This window comes from Chaetodon auriga, chromosome 3, assembly GCF_051107435.1.
Source record: "Chaetodon auriga isolate fChaAug3 chromosome 3, fChaAug3.hap1, whole genome shotgun sequence".
NCBI lineage: Eukaryota > Metazoa > Chordata > Actinopteri > Chaetodontiformes > Chaetodontidae > Chaetodon > Chaetodon auriga.
In genome coordinates this window covers 2,195,452-2,216,380 of record NC_135076.1, presented here as the reverse complement: position 1 = coordinate 2,216,380, position 20,929 = coordinate 2,195,452, and the positions used below count along the sequence as shown (strand labels likewise).

The window sequence follows — 20,929 nt, the reverse complement described above, 5'->3', positions numbered from 1 at the left end:
TTTTTGGAAAAACTCAAAAAATCCCTCTCCACCCTCTAGATGTGTGTGGCGGTATCTGAAACTACAGAGACTGTCCCGTCTGCCTGTATTTTCTTTTTGTTACTGTGGTTTGGACATTTCTGGGCGTCAACCTTTGGGTAGTGGGTGTGTGACCTCAGTCAATAACAGCATGCACATCCAGATTGCCTGATCGTAAGCACGCATCCACAAGGAAGCTACAGTGTGTGCTTTTAGTGGTGTTGTGTGTTCATTGGTGGTCTTTGATCTGTGGAAGAGGGGCCAATTTAAAGTCTTGGGATTACAATCCTTAACCAACAAATCCTACTCATTCTGCCTTTGAATGTGTTGTGTTTCCCCACAAATATGTAGTAGCATTAATGTCATGATGGCTTGTAGAACTGTTTACAAGTTAGGTGTTGAGCAATGAATTGTCAAGGAACATATTTTCTTCCTCAGTGGATTTCTGAAATAGAATCTGTAATAGTTGTAATAGTTACTCTTTGAATTATGCTGAATTGCCTCATCATGTTTTTTTTTCCTCCTGTCAGGTTTGGGACTTGAGTGACATAGACAAAGATGGCCATCTGGACAGAGATGAGTTTGCAGTGGTGAGTGTAATCTTTATGTTAATATATATAGTTTTGATTCTCTATAGCACTTTTTTCAGTGTAACACGCACATGTTACACCAAGTGGTGTTTCACCACATCCCAGAGGTGGTCTATTGCACTGAGGTCTAGTGACTGTGGAGGCCATTTGAGTACACTGACCTTATTGACCTTTCTAATTAACAAGGTGTATTTGTACACAGAACTGGCCCTTGCTAGGTGTTTTTTTCCCTTTTGTCTGCCCCATTCTCGTTAAACTCTAGAGATTGTTGTGTGTGAAAATCCCAGGAGATCAGCACTTTATGAAATTCTCAAACCACCCCGTCTGGCACCAACAATCATCCACGCTCTGAGTCACTTAGTTCTTCTTGAACTCTTTCAAACAACTTGCAAATATAAGCGCGAATACATATTACATCAAGAGTACAAAAAATAGTTTTACGTAAAGTGCACATAGCACTTAACATTTTTCTCATGAACACCTGTTGAAGTCTTCAGTTTAAAGCAGCTGAACCGTTTAAATAATAGCAAAGCAAATGATCAAACACAAAGCAAGTTTTAACAGGCTTTGCTTCAACAGCAGGCCATGGAGGTAGAACTGGACTGTGGAGGAATGGTTGTGTAGGAACACACTTACTCACAAGGAACTTTGCATTGCAATGCAAAAATGTTAGCTTGTCCACATTCTCCAGGCTGAGGCTCTCAGCTCATGGAAGCTATGTTATTGTGCTGCAGAGAGGAGGCCAAAGTGGGAAATGTATTCTTGTTAGCCTTCCACCAGCGCAATGGATTCTCTTCCTTGATGTGTGAGGAACTCGTTCCTCACTTGGTGGTTGAGATCCTCACCTTCCTCCTGTCAGTGCTCTTGGTAGCATAAGTATGTATTAATAGCAAGATGTGGTCCCTCAGGCCATGCACCTGGTATACCGAGCCCTGGAGAAGGAGCCTGTCCCTGCACTCCTCCCTTCTGCCCTCATCCCTCCGTCTAAGAGAAAGAAGAGTCTGGGCTCAGTCACCAGCTCTGTGCCTGGCCTGCCTGCAAGCCCTCCACCACCAAAAGACTCACTGCGCTCCACACCCTCCCACGGCAGCATGAACTCACTCAACAGCACAGGCAGCCTGTCGCCCAAACACACACTCAAGTCTGGACAGGTAACATACACTGTAAACACTACATTAATAAACACACAGACACTCAAGTTTGGAAGGTCATACACACTATAGACCCAAATACACACACACACACACACACACACACACGCACACACACACACGCACACACACACACACACACACACACACACACAGACTCAAGTCTGGATAGGTAACATATACTACACACACAGTGAAATATAGGCCAGTAACTAAACTAGTACAAACATCTACCTATTAATATGATGCTTGATTAGTCATTATTGATAAGGCTCAGTAGATTTGTTTTTTTAAATTGGTTTTCTTTCAGTTGCCTCCTGCTATAATAAGACACTGATAGATGTGGTTTACTGTAGAACTCCTTTGTCTTTGTGACTTCCAAAGTAAAAAAATGTTTTACAGTTCTTGAAAAGATCCTGGCAAATGATTTCCTAAAGAGTGAGAGCTCTGTAGGACTTTCATTAAGGTTCATTACTCTGGGGTGTGATCCTCATTTTTCATTCTGGAAAATAATCTCCTGAAAAAAAATGAGATACTGATACTGATTAAGAATAGATCTCTTTAGAAGTGCAAAAAGCAAAGTATGCTCCTGTGAAGAACACCAGTGTGAAATGGATTTATCAAGACTTGTTCTGAGTCAAAAATCCAGAAAGTTACAAGATATGCATCTCTCTGTCTCAGCATTCGATGACCTGGGTGGTTCCAGTGTCAGATCGTGGTCGCTATGACGACATCTTCCTGAAGACTGATGCTGATCTGGATGGTTTTGTCAGTGGACATGAAGTAAAGGAGATCTTCATGCAGTCTGGACTTTCTCAGAATCTCCTTGCCCATATATGGTAGGGACTCAGCTAACCTCCCACTCATGCTTCATACTTGACAGTTAATATGTTTTCTATTAGGCATCTGCCGGCGACAGCCGTGGCCAGAGGCATAGTGTTTTCAGGTTGTCCTTCTGTCCCTACATACCAACATTCCTTCAGCTGTCTGTCTTCTTCTTCTGAAAGCAGTATCTCAGTAATGCCTTGAAGGAATTTCTTCAAATCTTCAAATTTGGCACAAACATCCACTTGGACTCAGGAACAAACTGATTCTGTTTTATGTTCAGGTTACTGTTCCCTCGCAAAACACGTTTTTGGCCATAACCCTTATACCCTTATAACCCTTATAATATTCTGCAAAAAAATACTTTTCTGGCCATTATTCAATGCATACATATTATTAATCCCAAAATGCATTTGTGAAGCCTTCTGTGTGTATTCATTCACACTGAGACTGATCTGACTATAATGTTAATGTCTTATCTGATAAATGGAAGAAATCGGTATAAATAGTAGGTTGTAAAATAAGCAACAGTTTGAAGTTATTGGCTTGATATTTTGACAGTGGAAGCCCTTCCTCAGCAGTTTGTTCTCCTGACTTTTGTTAGTCCTGTTCTGCTCAACGATGTGGTCAGTATAATTGTGTCTCTGTTCATTGTCTGCTCTTCCCTGCAGGGCTTTGGCAGACACAAGGCAGATAGGTAAGCTGACCAGGGAGCAGTTTGCCCTCGCCATGCATCTCATCCAGCAGAAAGTCAGTAAGGGCATTGACCCTCCACAGGCTCTGACTGCTGACATGATCCCCCCCTCTGAGAGAGGCACTCCTGTACCAGTAGGTCCCACACACGAAAACCGTGCATGTTTACTAGAGCTGAGTGAGATACTTGTGTATCTCATGGGCTCAGGAGTTAGAGTGGGTCATCCACCAAGCACAGCGTAGGTGGTTCAGTTCACACTTCCTCCTGTCCACATGTTAAAGTGTCCTTGGCAAGATGCTGAAACTAATTGCTCCAGAGGATCAGGACAGCAACTCAAATGGTAACTCACTGCCATCGTTGTGAGCCCAGCCACCCTGTCATGGAAACTCAATTTGTGTTACAGTTCATCAACTTGCATTATAAGCATCAATTATTTTACATTTTAAGGTTTTCTTGAACATTAACAGAGAACTGCATAGCTTCAATTCATCATTGAGTCCATTCCACAATTTGACACCCAAAACTGAAACACACCGGTATTTTATATTAGTCCTCACTTTACATGTTTCAAACATAAACAAACCTCTTAAATTATAGTTTCCTTCTCTTCTTTTAAAAAAAGTCTGAATACAAACAGGAAGGCTGTTATTCACCACACGGAAAAGCACTTCCAATGTCTTTAAATATACAATATCAAAGAATTTTAAAGTAACAGATCCTATAAATAATTGTTTAGTTGATTCTCGGTATCCAACTTTATTTATTATTCTAATTGCTTTTTTCTGTAGTTTATTAATTGGGTCCATATTTATTTTATATGCATTTCCCCAAACTTCAACACAGTATGACATATAAGGCAACACAAGAGAAGAGTACAATATATGCAGACATTTCTTATTTAGTAAATCCTTTACTTTATGAAGAACAGCCACTGATTTAGATAATTTACGTTTAATGTATTCTATGTGTGGCTTCCAACACAGTTTGTGATCAGTAATCACCCCCAAAAACTTAGTTTCACTGACTCTTTCAATTTCAATACCATTCAAAATTAGTGTTTGATGTGGAGAAAAAAAGCAGCAGCAGCACCATGGAGTATAAAATCTCTGAAGTTCGACATATTTAGGTCTCTGCTGTCATAATATCTGGTGAAAATAGTTCTACAGTTAGATGTGAAAATGTTCTGGCTCCACAAGCTGTTTTCACTGCTTTTCTGATGTCCTCCCTCTCTCTCGTGCCTCTCCCGATTTAATGAACTTGAAAGAATTTATTTTAACCAAACCAGAGTTGGTGGTAAGTGTTGGAACAGTGAAAAGAAGAGGGTTTTGGTGAAATTTATTCTGATTTCGTCAGTTTTGAATGAAGTGTATTTTACAATGACAAAATTACTGTTTCTGTGAATGGAGTCTGGTGGCTCCAGCTAGAGTGGCTGTTTCTGGTGAAACAAAACAGATTTTACTCTTAAACAAACCGGTCTATCTCTGTATGGATCCATACTGTACAAAAATAGATATTTGAATGGTTCAAACTTGTGTGTTTCTTTAGAATGAATATTCGAACATCATTTTTGGCCAGTTTGGCAGTCCTAATAGGTGAGGGTTGGAACCCAGATCAGCTGGTAAACTGCAAGCTTTCCCTTCTGACTCAGCCCTTTCTTCACCAAAACAGTCCAGTACAATACCTGAATTACTACTTACGCGGCACCAATCCCCCCCGTCAAACCTCGTCCTCCATTTTGCCCTCACTTCGTTGGCAATGATTGAGGGTTTGATTAGCAAGGGTTAAGAGCTGGTCCACTGCTCCATGACCAGGAAGGAATCCGCATTGCTCCTCCTGGATTTGAGGCTCTGCAGTCCCAAACTTTCCTGGGGAAACCGAGCAGCACGGTACCCTGATGTTTGGAGCAGATCCCCGGTCTCCGTTTTTCAAAATAGGAACCACCACCCCTGTCTCCCATTCCACAGGCATTGTTCAGTGTTGTGTCAGCCAACAATGTCTAGAGCCTTCAGCACCTCTGGACGAATCTCACCTACACCTGAGCTTGTTGACTCCCTCAGAGACCTCTGCCAGGGATATGGTTGAGGCTTCCCCTGAGTCTTTAAAGTCTGCCTCCTCCACATGTTGTTTGGGTTCCTCTTTTCCTCAAAGCACTCTTTCTACTGCTCAACAATATCTCAAGTTTGGTTCAGCTGTTCTCGTTCCCACAGTACCAACAGTCACCCTCAAGACACCCTCACATCATTCATATCAACATATCTGCTGTTTTATGCCACATTTTTTGATCTTTGTGAATATTACTATGCCTTTATGATCACTTGTAATGATGGCTTAAACAGTAGTCACAGTATACTTTCTGTATAAAATACTCTGTAGAGGGTTAATGTTATTTCATAAAAGTGATTCATTACATATGATGGGAGGTGGTCTTAATTCTCTCCCTCAATAGCAAATAGCTGCATGAATACAGCAATATGCAAAATTTCTGCAGTTACCCTTTGACCATGCAGGGCTCCAAACAAATGATAGTTTAGCTTTTTCCATGTTGTCAGTATGATTGAATGACTGTTACCTTTACTTTAAAGCATATTAGAACACAGAAAAAGAAGAAACCGCCAGCAAGCTTTTCAAAATGTTTTATAAAGTTGCTCTTTCTAGCTCTGGAATAGTGTTGTACCTGTTGTGCTTTTTGAGTATCACTGTCAGTAACCATTCATTTATGTGGCTGCAGAGTATGTCAGGCTACATGACCCCAGTGGGATCAGAGATGGCTGCTCTATCCGAGATGAGACGGGTGAGTCAGTAATTCTCCTTCTCTCCTCTGCTCTGCCATATATTCTGTTCTTGAGCTGTAACAATTTCCCAATATGCCAAATCTGCTTATTTGGTGAGAGAGGGCTTGAAAATGTTACCATGAAAAAGGCCAAATTAAGGACAGGTAAGTTAAAGAAATCAAAGACATTTACTGCCCACAGCTCTCTCTGCTCCTAGTTGTGTTTTTCTGCTGATCTTTCTACCTTTCCCCTCTTCCTCCTCTCTCAGGCTAGAATGTTCAAGTTGTGGGTAGGTAACATGGACCTACACTGTATTAACCTAGAAATGCTTGCAGTGGCTGGCTGTTCAGGCTGATTACTGGAAAGCATTTGCAAGATTTTTCTCTCCATTCAAGTATAGTACGATGACATTTTTTCACACTGTCTGGTGATCAAGGGAAGATTCAAGATCACGTTTAGCTGGCACCTTTAGTTTCTTTTAAAATTTGTATTTTGACACAGTGACTACAATATTATGATAACATTGTTTGTGGCTCTGGTAGAAAAAAGTTCAATCAAATCAAGAGCAGCCTGTGTACTTTTGATAAGTGCAACCAGTAGTCCTGTTTAATATAGGAACAGCATGTTTATTTATTTATTTATTTATTTATCTATCAATCAAGAAATGTCTCCACATTCTTGGACTAGTGTCACCAACAAATGCTGGTGGGCACAATACTGAAAATTAGTTAAAAACCACCTTCATAAAAACTTTTTGAATATTCTCTCATTAAAATAGTCCTGAATCTTTCCTCTCTCGGCAGTTTGTCATTGGTGGTGACTCCAATCATGTTGGTGATTGACCCAGCCCCCACCTGCTGATTACACCTCTGTGTCTGCTCCTCTTACTGAGCGCTGGTTTCTCTCCTATCTTGTCTTTTCCTGCTGCTCCTTCCTTTGGCCTGGTCTGCCATGACTCAGTTGGTACCATTTCATCATCCCACTTTCTTCAACAAATAAGTTTAGTTCGCTAACCTGTCATCTTTTTTTGTCTCCCCCCTTCCTCCCATTTTCTCTCTGTCTGCCTGCCTCTCTCTCTACAGGACAGCTCGAGTTCAGTGGGTTCAGGGGAATTCACTGGCATCAAAGAGTTGGATGACATCAGCCAGGAGATAGCCCAGTTGCAGAGGTAACAAACAATATTACTGGCAGCATTTAAAAAACATGACAGCACTGAAAGTGTGAACCACATCATTTCAAAACTGTGTAAAATAAAATGTTGGATTGATGAAAAGAAATGGAAGATTACATCCAAATAATTTCATTTTAAGCATCAGAGTATCACATTGGTACTGGTATTGCTTCCAGTGCAGCTTTAATTTGTAGCACATCTCATTTAGCTAAAACATAATGCCGTAACAACAGTAGCAAAAATGTAGCCAAAGATTTGCAAAGTATTCATTGCCTCAACATTTGTTGAGCTTTGTTTAATTTTAGTTTCACTGTTCATTAACATTCACTCTGGGATGAATGTACGTGATGCTCTGTGTCAGAGCTCTTTGAGTTTTGCCGAACCTGTCACTTGTCTACATTTAACCTTATAACATTAACCCCCTTCACTACTAAATTGCTATCAGGTGCATCCAGCCTTTTATCACTTTCTATAGTGATAAGACACAGACCACATTGTGTTTTGTGTCTTCATTAAAAGTGGTCTGCTCAAAGTGCAATCGAGTCACTATTGTTTTCATGGGAGCTGCACTGGCAGGACAGTCAGGAGGAGAGCGAAACACCACAATCCACCCGAACCATAAAGTACATCTGCCACTTAATTCACCATCTCATGATGTACAATATGTAACACAGCCAATACAAGCTGAATTAAAAACAGGTTTATCTAAATACTGAGGTGGGCAGAGACATGCATGTCTTTGACTTTCTTCATGTTGTATTTGCAGTTTTCTCGCAGCCTTCCTGAATTATATGTACTTTCTGCATTATCATGATTAGGCATTCCTTATTGATTCTTTTTAATTTTTAAAGAATTGTTTTTTTTTTATGTTATTTTTAAAAATGATATATACCTAACAGGATTAGTTGAGATTAATTTATTTGTATATTAAATATTTGTGTCAAGAACAACAAAGTCACTATAAACTCAATATCTCCCTGCAAACAAATCTGAAAGATTGAAGAAAACAGACATGAGTCAGTATCAGTCATTCATCCTGTCCTTTGGGGTCCTCCTTTCTCTGCCTAAGTCATTCACTGCCTGCAAGTTCCACTGGTCGAGAGAGGGTCTGCTGCCTCAGGCAGAAGTCAAGTTTACAAGATTTTGCAAAATTTTAAGATTCATGGCAAATCAAGATAAACATACTACATACAGAGGACTTAGACTTGTGTGAAACATACCGGCAGTAGATGGAGACTGAGGGCAAAGCAGATAAAAATATTGCTTTCCTGAAAGTTTATGCTTTGCATGTTGAATGGGTGGTTTGATAAATTACCCTTATTAGTATTCTTCCTTTGCACCATATACCCTCTGTACATTCATTTTTAACAACATGATAACCAGAGGAAATAGTACAAGCAGAGTTCATTGGTTATGTAAAAACTGAATCACAGCACTATTTTTTTCTCTTGCGTAGTAAAGTACTTTTTCAGCACTGGCACTGTGTGTCATGGCAACCAAGTTTTGTTTTCCATGTCTATTTTGTCGTCTTTTTAAATGTACTATCATCATCATTTTGTTTTATGCAAAGAAGGTTTCCCTTGTATCTTCCATCTCCAACCTCTTTAAAGCTAAAAAGAACATTTACACAGCTCTTAACAAGTCTCACAAATTTCCTGTTCCAATGCCCACACTGACAGTCTTGAGCAGCTAAGGCAGTAGTCTGTAGTAGTAAATAAAATGGCTGCCACTGAAGTCCAGCTCAAGAAGGTTTTTATCCAGATATAACAGTGAATGAATGAAATCTTTAATGCTGTTTCATTACTATGAGTAAACTTCATGGATTTATGCTGAAGCTAGCCAGCTAGCCCAAGTTGTAGGTGATTCACAGGCATTACAAAGGGCAGGCTGACATTATCCATTGAAAATAGCTAGCACTGTCCAGGCAGTGGCAGCAGCAGAGGGTTTGTATTTTTTTAGCTAAACTACATATAATTTTTTGCATTAGTGTACACAGCACCCCCTCCCAGTGCTAAAAAATATCACACATGAAGTCATTATGGGTCAGGTGATTCCACTGACACCTTTTTTCACATGCAGAATTGCATAGAGACCAACAGATGTGGATGCTCACTACTACGACCCATTGTACATTACGTGTCATACTCGTCACACACATACACACACAGAGGCCAGAGAGGGAGAGAGAGAGTTAACGGAGCAGTGTATGGAAAATACAGGTGATACAATAGGCAGTGAGTATAGTAGTCTACCCAGGACACAACATTGAACGAGTCAAAAACACAGCAGCAGCATGAAACCGAAGCTGAGGGCACACAAAATGAGACAAAGTCAGCACAGTTTCCAAATTGAACTTATTGTTAAAAATAAATTCGAACTCACCACTGATGTTTTCAAAAGAGCACAATGCGCTGGTTGTTGAGAAGTTGCTGTTCAACACACCCACAGCCCCTCTTCAGTCCAAGGACATGATACAATTTTCCAACTTTCTAAATTCAGCCTACAAATTTTATACTGGAAAAAATAATCACAGCAGCTTAGCTGCTGACCAAGACAAGCATCAGAGCTGGATTGAGCCATGTATTAAAACAAGCCATTTGATGACTTCATGAACCAAGCATGTCCCAAAGTGTCAAGTTGGCACCTCACTTTGTGTATTGATGCCGGCCCTTGGTGTCCCAGCCCACAGCTAACCCTACGATACAGTCAGCTCTGTATATGCTCTGTGGACTGTTTTTCCTGTGATAAAATGCACACTTGAAAAGGAAACATGCTTCAGATATCGATAAGATTTACGATTCATCTTGGCTTTGTCTCGTCCACCTCCTTTCTTCCTTTCTCCATCCATCCATCTAGCCAACCGTCCATTCTTCCTTTGATGTGTGTATTTTATCAAATTTTTGTTTGTTCACTACTTATTCTCCATGCTGCGTCAGCACTCTTGCCTTTACCCAGTGGAATGCTCTCAGGTAAACACACCAGCTACTGAATATCTATGGACTAGCATTCTGTAAAATCTACTGTGACACACACAGATCAATGGTTATGCCTTGTACTTTTCTTGCATAATGGTTATCAGTAGGCTTCATATGTTCAGATTTGCTTATTTTTGTCACCTTGCTTCCTGTGGTCAAGATTAAGTTTGCCTTAAAACAATAGTCAGTTGCCAAAACAGATTTTGCTTGCTCAATCACTGTAATAACTTCTCCTCGTCGTACTGCCCCTGAAGAGATCACTTCCCAAATCAATTTCATTGTAAGTGATGTAGGACAAAATTCACAGTCCTCAGTCTGCCTCCTTCAGTCTTTTTTGTTCAAAAATTCCCTTTGTTTTACCATCCCTCCACTGTAGCTAAGCAAGGAAAGACTTGGGGGGAACAAAGGGGGATCTACAGTGCATTCGGAAAGTATTCACACCTCTTTACTTTCCCAACATTTTGTTATGTTATGGCCTTTTTCCAAAATGGATTAAATTCCTTTTTTTGTCTCATCAATCTACACACAATACCCCATAATGACAAAGTGAAAAAGGTTTTTTAGAATTTTTTGCAAATTTATTAAAAATAAAAAACTGACATATTGCATATACATAAGTATTCACACCCTTTACTCAGTACTTTGTTGAGGCACCCTTTGCAGCGATTACAGCCTCAAGTCTTCTTGGGTATGACGATGCAAGCTTGGCACACCTGTATTTTGGGTATTTCTCCAATTCTTCTCTGCAGCTCCTCCAAGCTCTGTCAGGTTACATGGGAAGCATCACTGCACAGCTATTTTCAGGTCTTTCCAGAGATGTTCAATTGGGTTCAAGTCTGGGCTCTGGCTGGGCCACTCAAGGACATTCACATACTTGTCCTGAAGCCACTCCTTCGTTGTCTTGGCTGTGTGCTCAGGGTCGTTGTCCTGTTGGAAGGTAAACCTTCACCCCAGTCTGAGGTCCTGAGCACTATGGAGCAGGTTTTCATCAAGGATCTCTCTGTACTTTGCTCTGTTCATCTTTCCCTCAATCCTGACTAGTCTCTCAGTTCCTGCCACTGAAAACATCCACACAGCATGATGCTGCCACCACCATGCTTCACCGTAGGGATGGCAGTAGCCAGGTGATGAGAGGTGCCTGGTTTCCTCCGGACGTGATGCTTGGCATTCAGACCAAAGAGTTCAATCTCAGTTTTATCAGACCAGAGAATCTTGCTTCTCATGGTCTGAGAGTCCTTTAGGTGCCTTTTGGCAAACTCCAAGCAGGCTGTCGTGTGCCTTCTACTGAGTAGAAGCTTCTGTCTTGCCACTCTACCATAAAGGCCTGATTGGTGGAGTGCTGCAGAGATGGTTGTCCTTCTAGTAGGCTCTCCCATCTCCACAGAGGAACGCTGGAGCTCTGTCAGAGTGACCATTGGGTTCTTGGTCACCTTCCTGACCAAGGCCCTTCTCCCCCGATTCCTCAGTTTGGCTGGGCAACCAGCTCTAGGAAGAGTCCTGGTAGTTCCAAAATTCTTCCATTTATGAATGATGGAGACCACTGTGCTCCTCAGGACCTTCAATACTGTGGAAATTTTTTTTGTAACCTTCCCCAGATCTGTGCCTCGATACAATCCTGTCTCAGCGGTCTACAGACAATTTTTCCAAATCATGTCCAATCAATTTAATTTACTACAGGTGGACTCCAGTCAAGTTGTAGAAACATCTCAAGGATGATCAGTGGAAACATAGCAAAGGGTATGAATACTTATGTGCATGTGATATTTTAGTTTTTCATTTTTAATAAATTTGCAAGAAATTCTAAAAAAACAAAAAAAAAACCTTTTTCACTTTGTCATTATGGGGTATTGTGTGTAGATTGATGACACAAAAAAGGAATTTAATCCATTTTGGAAAAAGGCTGTAACATAACAAAATATGGGGAAAGTGAAGGGGTGTGAATACTTACCGAATGCATCGTATGTAGCACAAAGATTGTGTCTTTGGAAGATCACTTTATTTGTCCAACACAGACTGCAGGAGCCTCATATTAACTTAAGGTAAACTGTGGAATGTGTTTGTATACAGGAGGAAATGGATTTAGCGTCCCATCATTTACGCTGAAAGTGCATTAGCAAGGGATCTTTAAATGGCCAGTATGAAGCAAGACGTTTCAATTCTCCTATGGGCACTTGACTGTTATTTTAAGATGTACTTGAAAAATTGAGCCTGTCCTTTAAGCAGTCTGTCTGACACTGTTCGGTCAAAAACTATTCTATTGGAATCAAATGCTGTGTATTTTGAAAGACACAAGAGAATAAGTGTGTGGATCACAGTGCTGTTTGATCAACCTGTTAGTACAACATAATATCTTGTTCCCAGAGCGTAGAAAAGACATTTATTTGGTTATGTTACGGAGTCTGGGCATACAAAACTGAGAGCAGTAAAAACACATTTTTAGGAATATGGGCACTTTTTTGAAAAGCCATTTGCAGTTACACTGTGGATTAATTATGTTAAGAAATAAGTAATCAATTTTTAATTAAAATAATTAATCAAAAATTATTTTGAAAGGGGCACCCGTCTGTTTATCAGGTCACCCACTTCACACCGAGTTGCCAGCAGCTCCTCTTTTCCTGTCCGTGAGCAGTTTTGGACCGCATGGCAATTTTTTGTTATTTGTGACAATGTGGATTTGATAGAATCCCAGTCCAGTGTCTTGTTACTCTGAAATATTGATGCGTGTACACAGCAGGGATTCTTTTTATGTTATCATATTCATGCTTGTGTGTATTGGTGTGCATATTTTTGTGTGTGTGTGTGTGTCAGGGAGAAATACACTCTTGAACAGGACATCAGAGAGACAGAGGAGGCCATCAGACATAAGAGTGCAGAGGTGCAGGTGAGGACTACTCAATCACTGGTCACTAACATGTAGTATGAATACAAAGCTTGGTTTAATGTGGACTGCCTTCATTTTATTCAATTCAACGATTATTCCTTACCCTGCATATACCAACACATACTGTGCTTCTATATAGGGGCAGTGGATGCAATGTGTATGTAATGCACTAAGCAGCTTGGGTTTATCTGACCACTTTTTTTTTTATGGGACATGATAGGAGATGCAGAATGACCTGGACAGAGAGACAGCCAGTCTGCAGGAGCTGGAGGCTCAGAAACAAGACGCCCAGGACCGCCTGGAGGAGATGGACCAGCAGAAACATAAATTAGAGGACATGCTGAACGAAGTCCGGATGAAGTGCCAGGAAGAGTCCCAGATGGTGAGGAAGAGAGGAAATGAACTGGGGGATGTGGGGGAAACTGAAGACAAGGTAGAAGTCTCTGTCTGTGGCGTATTGAAATTGCTTTGTCACAGAATCAAGTCATTTATTTAATATATATGTGTAATGTGATACTGTGAATGTTGGGGATTTTGGAACTGGGGCTTTCTATATTGTTCAACGAAATTCCAGATTTGCCAAGAGGCAACTGAGAAGGTGTCCAAGGGAAGAGAGCAAAGTGTCATTCATGTGGTGGAAGTATATGGCTTCAATAAATAATAGCTAGTGCAAAATGAATTTCAAGGGCCCTCTGTCTTTTGACAGGTGTTAATTTCAGACCCCACCCTCATGACGTAATTTTCTTCTGTTTCCAGATCTCGACCCTCCAGAGTCAGATTCATTCTCAGGAGTCCGACTTGCAGAGCCAGGAGGAAGAGCTGAGCCGGGCAAAGGCCGACCTGGGCCGGCTGCAGCAGGAGGAGAACCAGCTGGAGCAGAGCCTGGCTGCTGGCAAGATCCAGCTGGAGACCATCATCAAGTCTCTAAAGGCCACACAGGATGAGATCAACCAGGTAGGAAACACGACCTCTGTGTGTGTGTGTGTGTGTGTGTGTGTGTGTGTGTGCGTGTGCGTGTGCGTGCGTGTGTGTGTGTGTCTGTATGTGTGTGTGTCTGTATGTGTGACCAGGTATTTATCACATTGTGGGAAAAAAATCTGTTAACACAGTCGCATTGTGGGGACTCACCTGCCTTATGGGGGACAAAATGCAGGTCCCCTTAATGTAAATCATTAAATTTAGGGTGAAGACTGAGGATAGGGTTACTGCTTAGGTAAGGTTAGGTTAGGTACAGGATTCGGAATAGGCAAATAGTGGTTATGGTAAGGGTTAGGATTAGGGTAAGGCTCCAGGAAAAATGAATTTAAGTCTATGTAATGTAATTGTGTGTGTGTGTGTGTGTGTGTGTGTGTGTGTGTGTGTGTGTCTGAAAAATGTCAACAGAGGGCACTATTGCACTGTATAATTTACTAATTATCATTACTGAAGACAGTATTTGGCCCCCCTGTACCACTAAATGAACTGAAACCCAACATTTATCTGTGTGTGTGTTTGCGTGTGGTGTGCGTGAGCTTGTGTTTGTTGGTTTCATTTAGCCTCAGCCGGTGTGTTGTGTCATTTGTGTCCTACCAGCCACTCATCTCTCACACACACCACTTAACCACCAGCAACTTACATTCACAGCTTGACTTAAGACACACAGCGTGTGATTGATGTATAATGTCGTATCATTCTCTCTCCGCAACATCCATGAGTACGCCCTCTATGATTATATCCTCCTGAATGTAATGACCACATGACTGTTCCATACTCTGCTCCCTCCTCCAGTCATTAGGTCACATGGAGCGTTGAGGAGTTTGTGCTGTCGATCATTTCCTTATACTCACCTGTAATAATATCAGTCATGTTGATGTCCATGGACCTTTTTGTGATATACATTGGACCATATGTTATGTATAATAATGTTTATATTATGCTGCTGGGGTCAGCCTGGATTCATGTCAGTTGCAATTTAGTCCAGTAGTGACAAGTATTCAGAGAAAAAAAGTATCAAAAATTGTAAAATCACTCATGAAGTGTAATACATTTGTCCACCCATTCCCGCTCAGCATCTTCCAGTCTGCCATATTAAGGCAAAGCGATTGTGTTCTTGAGCCTCTTTGGCTTGCTTAGAAGCAATTTAAAGCATTGAAAGAAACCAAAAAAAACCCCTGTATTTTCTCACTTTCCTCTAGTGGTTTCTGTCCACGCAAATATTTTGGGTTTTATTTGTCCAGGTTTTGAAATATGTGTGTCCGAGTTTTCTGCCTCTATCTCAAATGTAGTTCCACATAAAGGCTAAATGGGAATGATCTTTTCAAAAATGGCAAGGTGTCCCATTTGAACAAAGCTCATGCAGAATGAGAGATTGGGCTGATCATTAAATTACTGAATGAGAAAGTTTTATGAAGTAACTTGCTGCAGAAAATAGATGTGGTACTGTGAGGGTGGAGAATATCGAGTAACCAGGACCAGGCAGAAAAATATCTCAAAGCCTGTTTGCGTGGTGTGTGCAGCAAGGTATCCATACATCATACTATTAATGTAGTGGGTCAGGCAAGTAGTAGTTATGGTTGTGGTTAGGGTCAGTCTCCAGGAAATGAATGTAAGTCTATGTAGTGTATGTGATGAAAACCTAACGTGTGTGTGTGTGTGTGTGTGTGTGTGTGTGTGTCTGTGTCTGTGTGTGTCTGTGTCTGTGTGTCTGTGTGTGTGTGTGTGTGCATGTGTGCGTGCGTGCGTGTGTGTGTATCCTGCAGGCTCGTAGCAAGTTGTCCCAGATTCAGGACAGCCAGCAGGAAGTGTCTAAAAACATTGAGCAGTACAACAGCACCTTGAATGGAACCCATGGAGGCAGTATGACCAACCTGGCTGACATGAGCGAGGGCTTCAGTGACAGAGAGAATGGAGGATTCCCAGCCATGGTGAGAGCAGCACAGGTCAGGATCTCCATTAGATCTCTGCTTTTACCTCCTTGTTCAATATGTCAGATTTTAGATTAACAGATTTAGCTGCTAAAAAAAGGTAATTACTGGACAGCAAATGAAAATGTACAGAAAATGTAAAATTGGACTTATGGATGCACAGAACAATGATTTGGATTGGAGCCTTTTTTTTTTTTTTAGGAAATTTAGCCCAAGACAAATAAATAGAAGTATTATAGTTGTTCTGTTCCAGATCATGAACACTGTAAAGCCAAACCTCGGAGCATGATTATCCCCCAAATACCAGAAAGACATAGCATAATGTGTGTGTATGTGTATGTGCCTGTGAAGAACCCTGCACTATGTGAAACACCATGACTCCGTCCACGCAGGCCTCTTATCACTATCTACCATAGAGTAAGCTTTCCAGGTCTTTCACGGCATTTTCTAAAAAGTAAAATGCTACAATAAAACAGATGTAACCGAAAGGCTCGAGGGACTGGTTATATTGGAAAAGAAGTGTATGACATGAAATCATATGGATTCAATGTTGTCCTGAATGACCACCCACGAAGGGGGAGATGCGTGCAATTTAGATATGGAGATAACAGCACACGTTTAGATCTTTCACAGCTTTGTACTCAACATGTGAAAAGTGACCAAAATAGTTGTGTCAAGAATGAATGAATGATCGAACACATATGCCACACTAGCCTATAATGCGTTGGCTGGAACTGCTTCTCTTTGGCAAGGCATCTAATATCAGATGGTAGTGTTGATGATGATGCTACTTGCAGCTGCTTTTCCTTCCCTTACTTCTGTAAATTACTTCTGTTGTGCATCCCCTTATGTTGTTAATGGCACTTTGACAAACCATTAATGTTTGTGCATATTCCTGGGGTGAGGAGGATCCTAAAGTGTTTGATGTATTTTCATGAATGCATGATAATATAACTGAATTACTTGGAGGAGAGAATGCCAAATTGTTCAGTAAAGTAACAGTTGACTGATTTTTTTTTTCCTCTCTGTCTACGTGTCTTGTCTTGTAGACAACGAGCTGATAGTGTTGCATAGTGTCGGTGTGTGCAGTCAGTGCTGTAATAAGAGCAGGTTTTGCTCCCCCAAGACACTCAAAACTGCTCTTGAGGTTGATTTCTGAACTTATGTCTTACAGGAAGATTGTTAAAGGATAGTTGTAGTTTATGACAACTTGGGTCTTATATTTGTAGTGTCCATCTTTTCTGTCAGTTATAGGAACATTGTTTTTGCCAAGTTAAATGCTCCGCCACCACATTTAAGTCAGTTGGGACAAGACATGAGAGCAATCAGTTGGTCAGACAGGTTACAGACAAGCCAACGCTTTATCAAGATTATCTACACCACTTTATTTGGAGGTCAAACTGAACAAGAGAGCATCTGACATGCTGCCAGTCATCCCTAAAATTACAGGAAAACTGTCACATGTGACTCCACATAACCAAAGTTAACCTCTACATGACACAAAATAAATATTACTCATAAAAGTGTAATATTACAATTAGGACCGCTTATATAATTAAGGAATGGGATGAGATGCACGAAAGGCACAAAATATACATAAACCCTGGTACCCACTGGTACAGAGGGAGGGCAAGGGCTGGAGCTGCCAGTCCAGCAGTTCAGAGTGCAGCAGGTGGAGGTCGAGATGGTCTTGATATGGCCGATGTCTAACTAGAATACTGAGATAAATGCAGCCAACATTGACTATCAATACAGTATATTGTCATAAGAAAGAAGAATGCTGTTACTAACCGTGATTTGGCAGTTCACTTACCTTCAGTTTAAGTTCAAGTTAGATCAACACAAACCACAGCACCCCATTGTTCACTGGGTATTGTGTTGTTATGGATATTGTGTCCATTGATAATTATTGCTCTATGTTTCTTACTTAGCTGTAACTGAGTGTAGGTCTATGACCATACTCTTTAGACCCAACAATTCTCCCATGAGCAAGCACTTGGTGACTTTTAACAGGCAGAAACCTTGAGCAGAACCATAGGAAAGGAAATGTGTGGGTGTGTGTGCACACACTTGTACTTGCAACAAAGTGAGACCTGGAACAAGTTTTTGACCGACAACGTGAGAACATTTTGAAAAAGTTAGAGCATTTTTGCTGGTCCTCACAATAAAAACATTTTAACAGTTTATACGGCTGTTTGAAGGTTCAGACTTGATTTTAAGTCTTAGATTAAGATTGGTTTTCAGTTGTGCGTGCTAAGACTGTGTGATCGACCACTTGAAAACTCCTAACAATACAGTAAATTAAGAAAATCTCCCTGTCTGTTTCTTTGCTCAACTTTCTCCTAACCACAGGAGGATCCATTCAAAGTGAAGCCGTCTGTGTTCAACAGCCAGCCGCAGGAGCTTCCCACTGACCCCTTCCACTCTGAAGACCCCTTCAAAACAGACCCATTCAAAGGTTATCATCCCCTTTTACTTTCACTGCCCCCACAGTATTTTTCAGTGTTCTCTTTCTCTTCTCCTCTGGATATTTGTTCTTCCTTGGCTCTCTTCTGTCATCTTCTCCTCCTTTCCCTTTACTGACTGACTGTTGACTGTTCTGTTTATTTTTCTTTCTGCTTGACAGCTGATATTGTTTTTAGCTTGAGTTGCTGACTGTCTGCTGTGTCTTCCTCCTCTCTTCCTCTTTGTTTTTCTTCCTGCTCTTGCCTCTCTCCTGGATTGCTCTACTATAGGTGACCCTTTCCAAAATGACCCTTTTACAAAGCAACCATCAGCATCCACAGGTATTTACTAAGGAAATGGAGCACAGTTTTATTGCCATAAGACACGGTCACACCAGCATTTACAGTAGCAAAATTCAGAACAAAAACAAAATCATTATTTAAATTCTGTTGCTGGTACCAGCCTTTTCACTTGGTGGGGCCAAAGTTAAGATTGGAAGTGGACCTTGACTGGGATTATATTGTCACAAGTAAACATAACATCAAAGTGTTGATTGCTGTAGTTGTAGCACAGGTATGTTGATGAGGGTTCAATACATATACTGTATACAACATTAGTATGTGTCTGGATTAATATATGATGTATATATTGTATAAATATTATTAACCTGCTACATTTATGCATATTTTTACATACAGTATTACAAAGCATGCAGCAGCAGTACAGCAGCTTTCTCCTTAAGTGAACTGAATTGTCTGAGACTTTAAAAAATGAATTGTAGATGAAAATGAAATTTTCTTTAAATAGTATTTCCAATAGTATAGTATGTCTCATTTTTGAATCAGCTATACACACACCATATCCAGCACTGTTACACAAAAAATCTTTTTGACTGGACCATCTTGACATATCCAAGATAATCAGGGACCAAATTAAGGAAACACAAACCATATACTCCACTGCCCTTTGAAATTTGATATATTCATTTGGAGGTCAGTCAGTAATAGCTCACATGATTGCACAATTGTGAAGGTAATAAGACTAACTCATACAGATAGCACAATATACCTTGTATGTTGTTATATTTTTTTATGGGTTATGATAGGGTTGGATGGTATCCAATTTCTGATACTGTTAAAGCCTTCCCAAATATTCCCACAGTATAGAGTATTACCAGCTTATTAGAAATCAGTGGAGGACTTTGAAGGGAGCCACTAATCACTGCTATACCTTCTCTTGCCACAAGATGGCTGCAGTGCACTTCAATTTTGATTTTCAATCTTATTAATGTTTTTAACATTTTTTCTATTAATTTTCTGTCTACTTTTACGTGAACCACTCAGTGCATGTCATTTTTTTGTTGTAAAGCATTTTGAGCTGCAATTCCTGTATGAAAGGTGCTATACAAGTAAAGTCTATTGGTATTGTTACTCTCACACAGTCACTGCAGAAATGTGATACATTTTCATGCTTTATTCTCTGAACAACATCAGAAATTGAATAGCAAACATTAGCAATATGTGTTAGCAGCAAATATACATCTTGAGTGCAAATACAGCAGGTAGACTAAAGTAAATAAAAAATAGTGTGAGGATATGACAGTAATGAAAATAAAAGTGTAATACCCAACACAATGTCAGGTTATTGTTCAGTCCTATTCCAGCCAGTATCTCCACCAACAACATGCAATCCATTTTGTTCATTTGATCCCATGGCACCCGACAGGGATGTACTTTACCCCCCCGATTGTTTGCTCTAGCAATAGAGCCCTTGCCAATCTGTCTTAAGGTCCTGGCCCATCTTTACAGTGATATCACAATTTGGAATGTAAGCTGTCACTTCACGCTGATGATTTACTATTGTATGTGTCAAACCCTGACAGACTCTGTGCTAGCAATTCTATTACTTTTTGAGAGATTCGGGTCTTTCACGGTTATAGTTAATGTTTCAAAAAGCAATCTGATGTCCCTTTTAAGTTGAGCTGTTCTGGTTTTAAGTACTTCATATAAGCAAGACATCAACCTCTCTTTTCTCTGCCAATTAATGTCTGAAATCTGGAGAAGTTTAACCCTGTTGTTGATTGGTAAAATTAGCACGGTTAAGATGAACATCTTGCCTAAATTCCTGTTTCCTGCTCCAGTGTCTCCCCTTATTCCTACCAAAATGTTTTTTTTTAAAACGTAGATCAAGCCATCTCTACCTTTTTATGGTATGGAGAGGCACCCAGAATTCTTACATCAGTGCTTCATAGCCTTAAATTCAGTGGTGGTGTGTCTCTACCAAGCACAAAGCCACAACATTCTGTTTTGGTTTGAATCAGCACATCCACCATGGTGTAAATTAGAGGCTCATGTGTCTCATCTTCCCTAATGGCTTTACTTACCTCTCATGGTAAGTACCTCACTCATGCCTAAGGTCCATAACAAACTCCTGTCCAGTGGCTGTTCACCAGCAACCAAAGACAAGGCTGCCTGTGAGGGTGAGATGGGATTGAACTTGGAGGAT

General features: G+C 40.5%; 2 protein-coding genes across 20 annotated transcripts in view; one reads left to right on the top strand and one right to left on the bottom strand.

Moving 5' to 3' along the window:
- Positions 1-20,929, top strand: part of eps15l1a (epidermal growth factor receptor pathway substrate 15-like 1a) — a 52,342-nt gene that overhangs the window by 15,234 nt on the left and 16,179 nt on the right. For 5 of the 19 annotated variants that reach the window (XM_076722946.1, XM_076722898.1, XM_076722933.1 and 2 more), the window contains exons 8-20: positions 549-608; positions 1,517-1,759; positions 2,441-2,598; positions 3,256-3,412; positions 6,007-6,069; positions 7,132-7,217; positions 10,157-10,189; positions 13,004-13,076; positions 13,297-13,458; positions 13,833-14,030; positions 15,815-15,994; positions 18,332-18,437; positions 18,715-18,765. In XM_076722946.1, coding sequence (XP_076579061.1) covers positions 549-608; positions 1,517-1,759; positions 2,441-2,598; positions 3,256-3,412; positions 6,007-6,069; positions 7,132-7,217; positions 10,157-10,189; positions 13,004-13,076; positions 13,297-13,458; positions 13,833-14,030; positions 15,815-15,994; positions 18,332-18,437; positions 18,715-18,765 — 1,570 coding nt within the window. The remainder of the gene's footprint in view (positions 1-548; positions 609-1,516; positions 1,760-2,440; positions 2,599-3,255; positions 3,413-6,006; positions 6,070-7,131; positions 7,218-10,156; positions 10,190-13,003; positions 13,077-13,296; positions 13,459-13,832; positions 14,031-15,814; positions 15,995-18,331; positions 18,438-18,714; positions 18,766-20,929) is intronic. The other 14 variants (XM_076722935.1, XM_076722945.1, XM_076722923.1 and 11 more) reach the window with 7 other exon arrangements.
- LOC143317237 (uncharacterized) lies at positions 11,141-12,152 on the bottom strand. Its single transcript, XM_076725291.1, is given in 3 exon segments — positions 11,141-11,386; positions 11,419-11,823; positions 12,144-12,152. Coding segments are annotated over 3 exon segments (660 nt in total).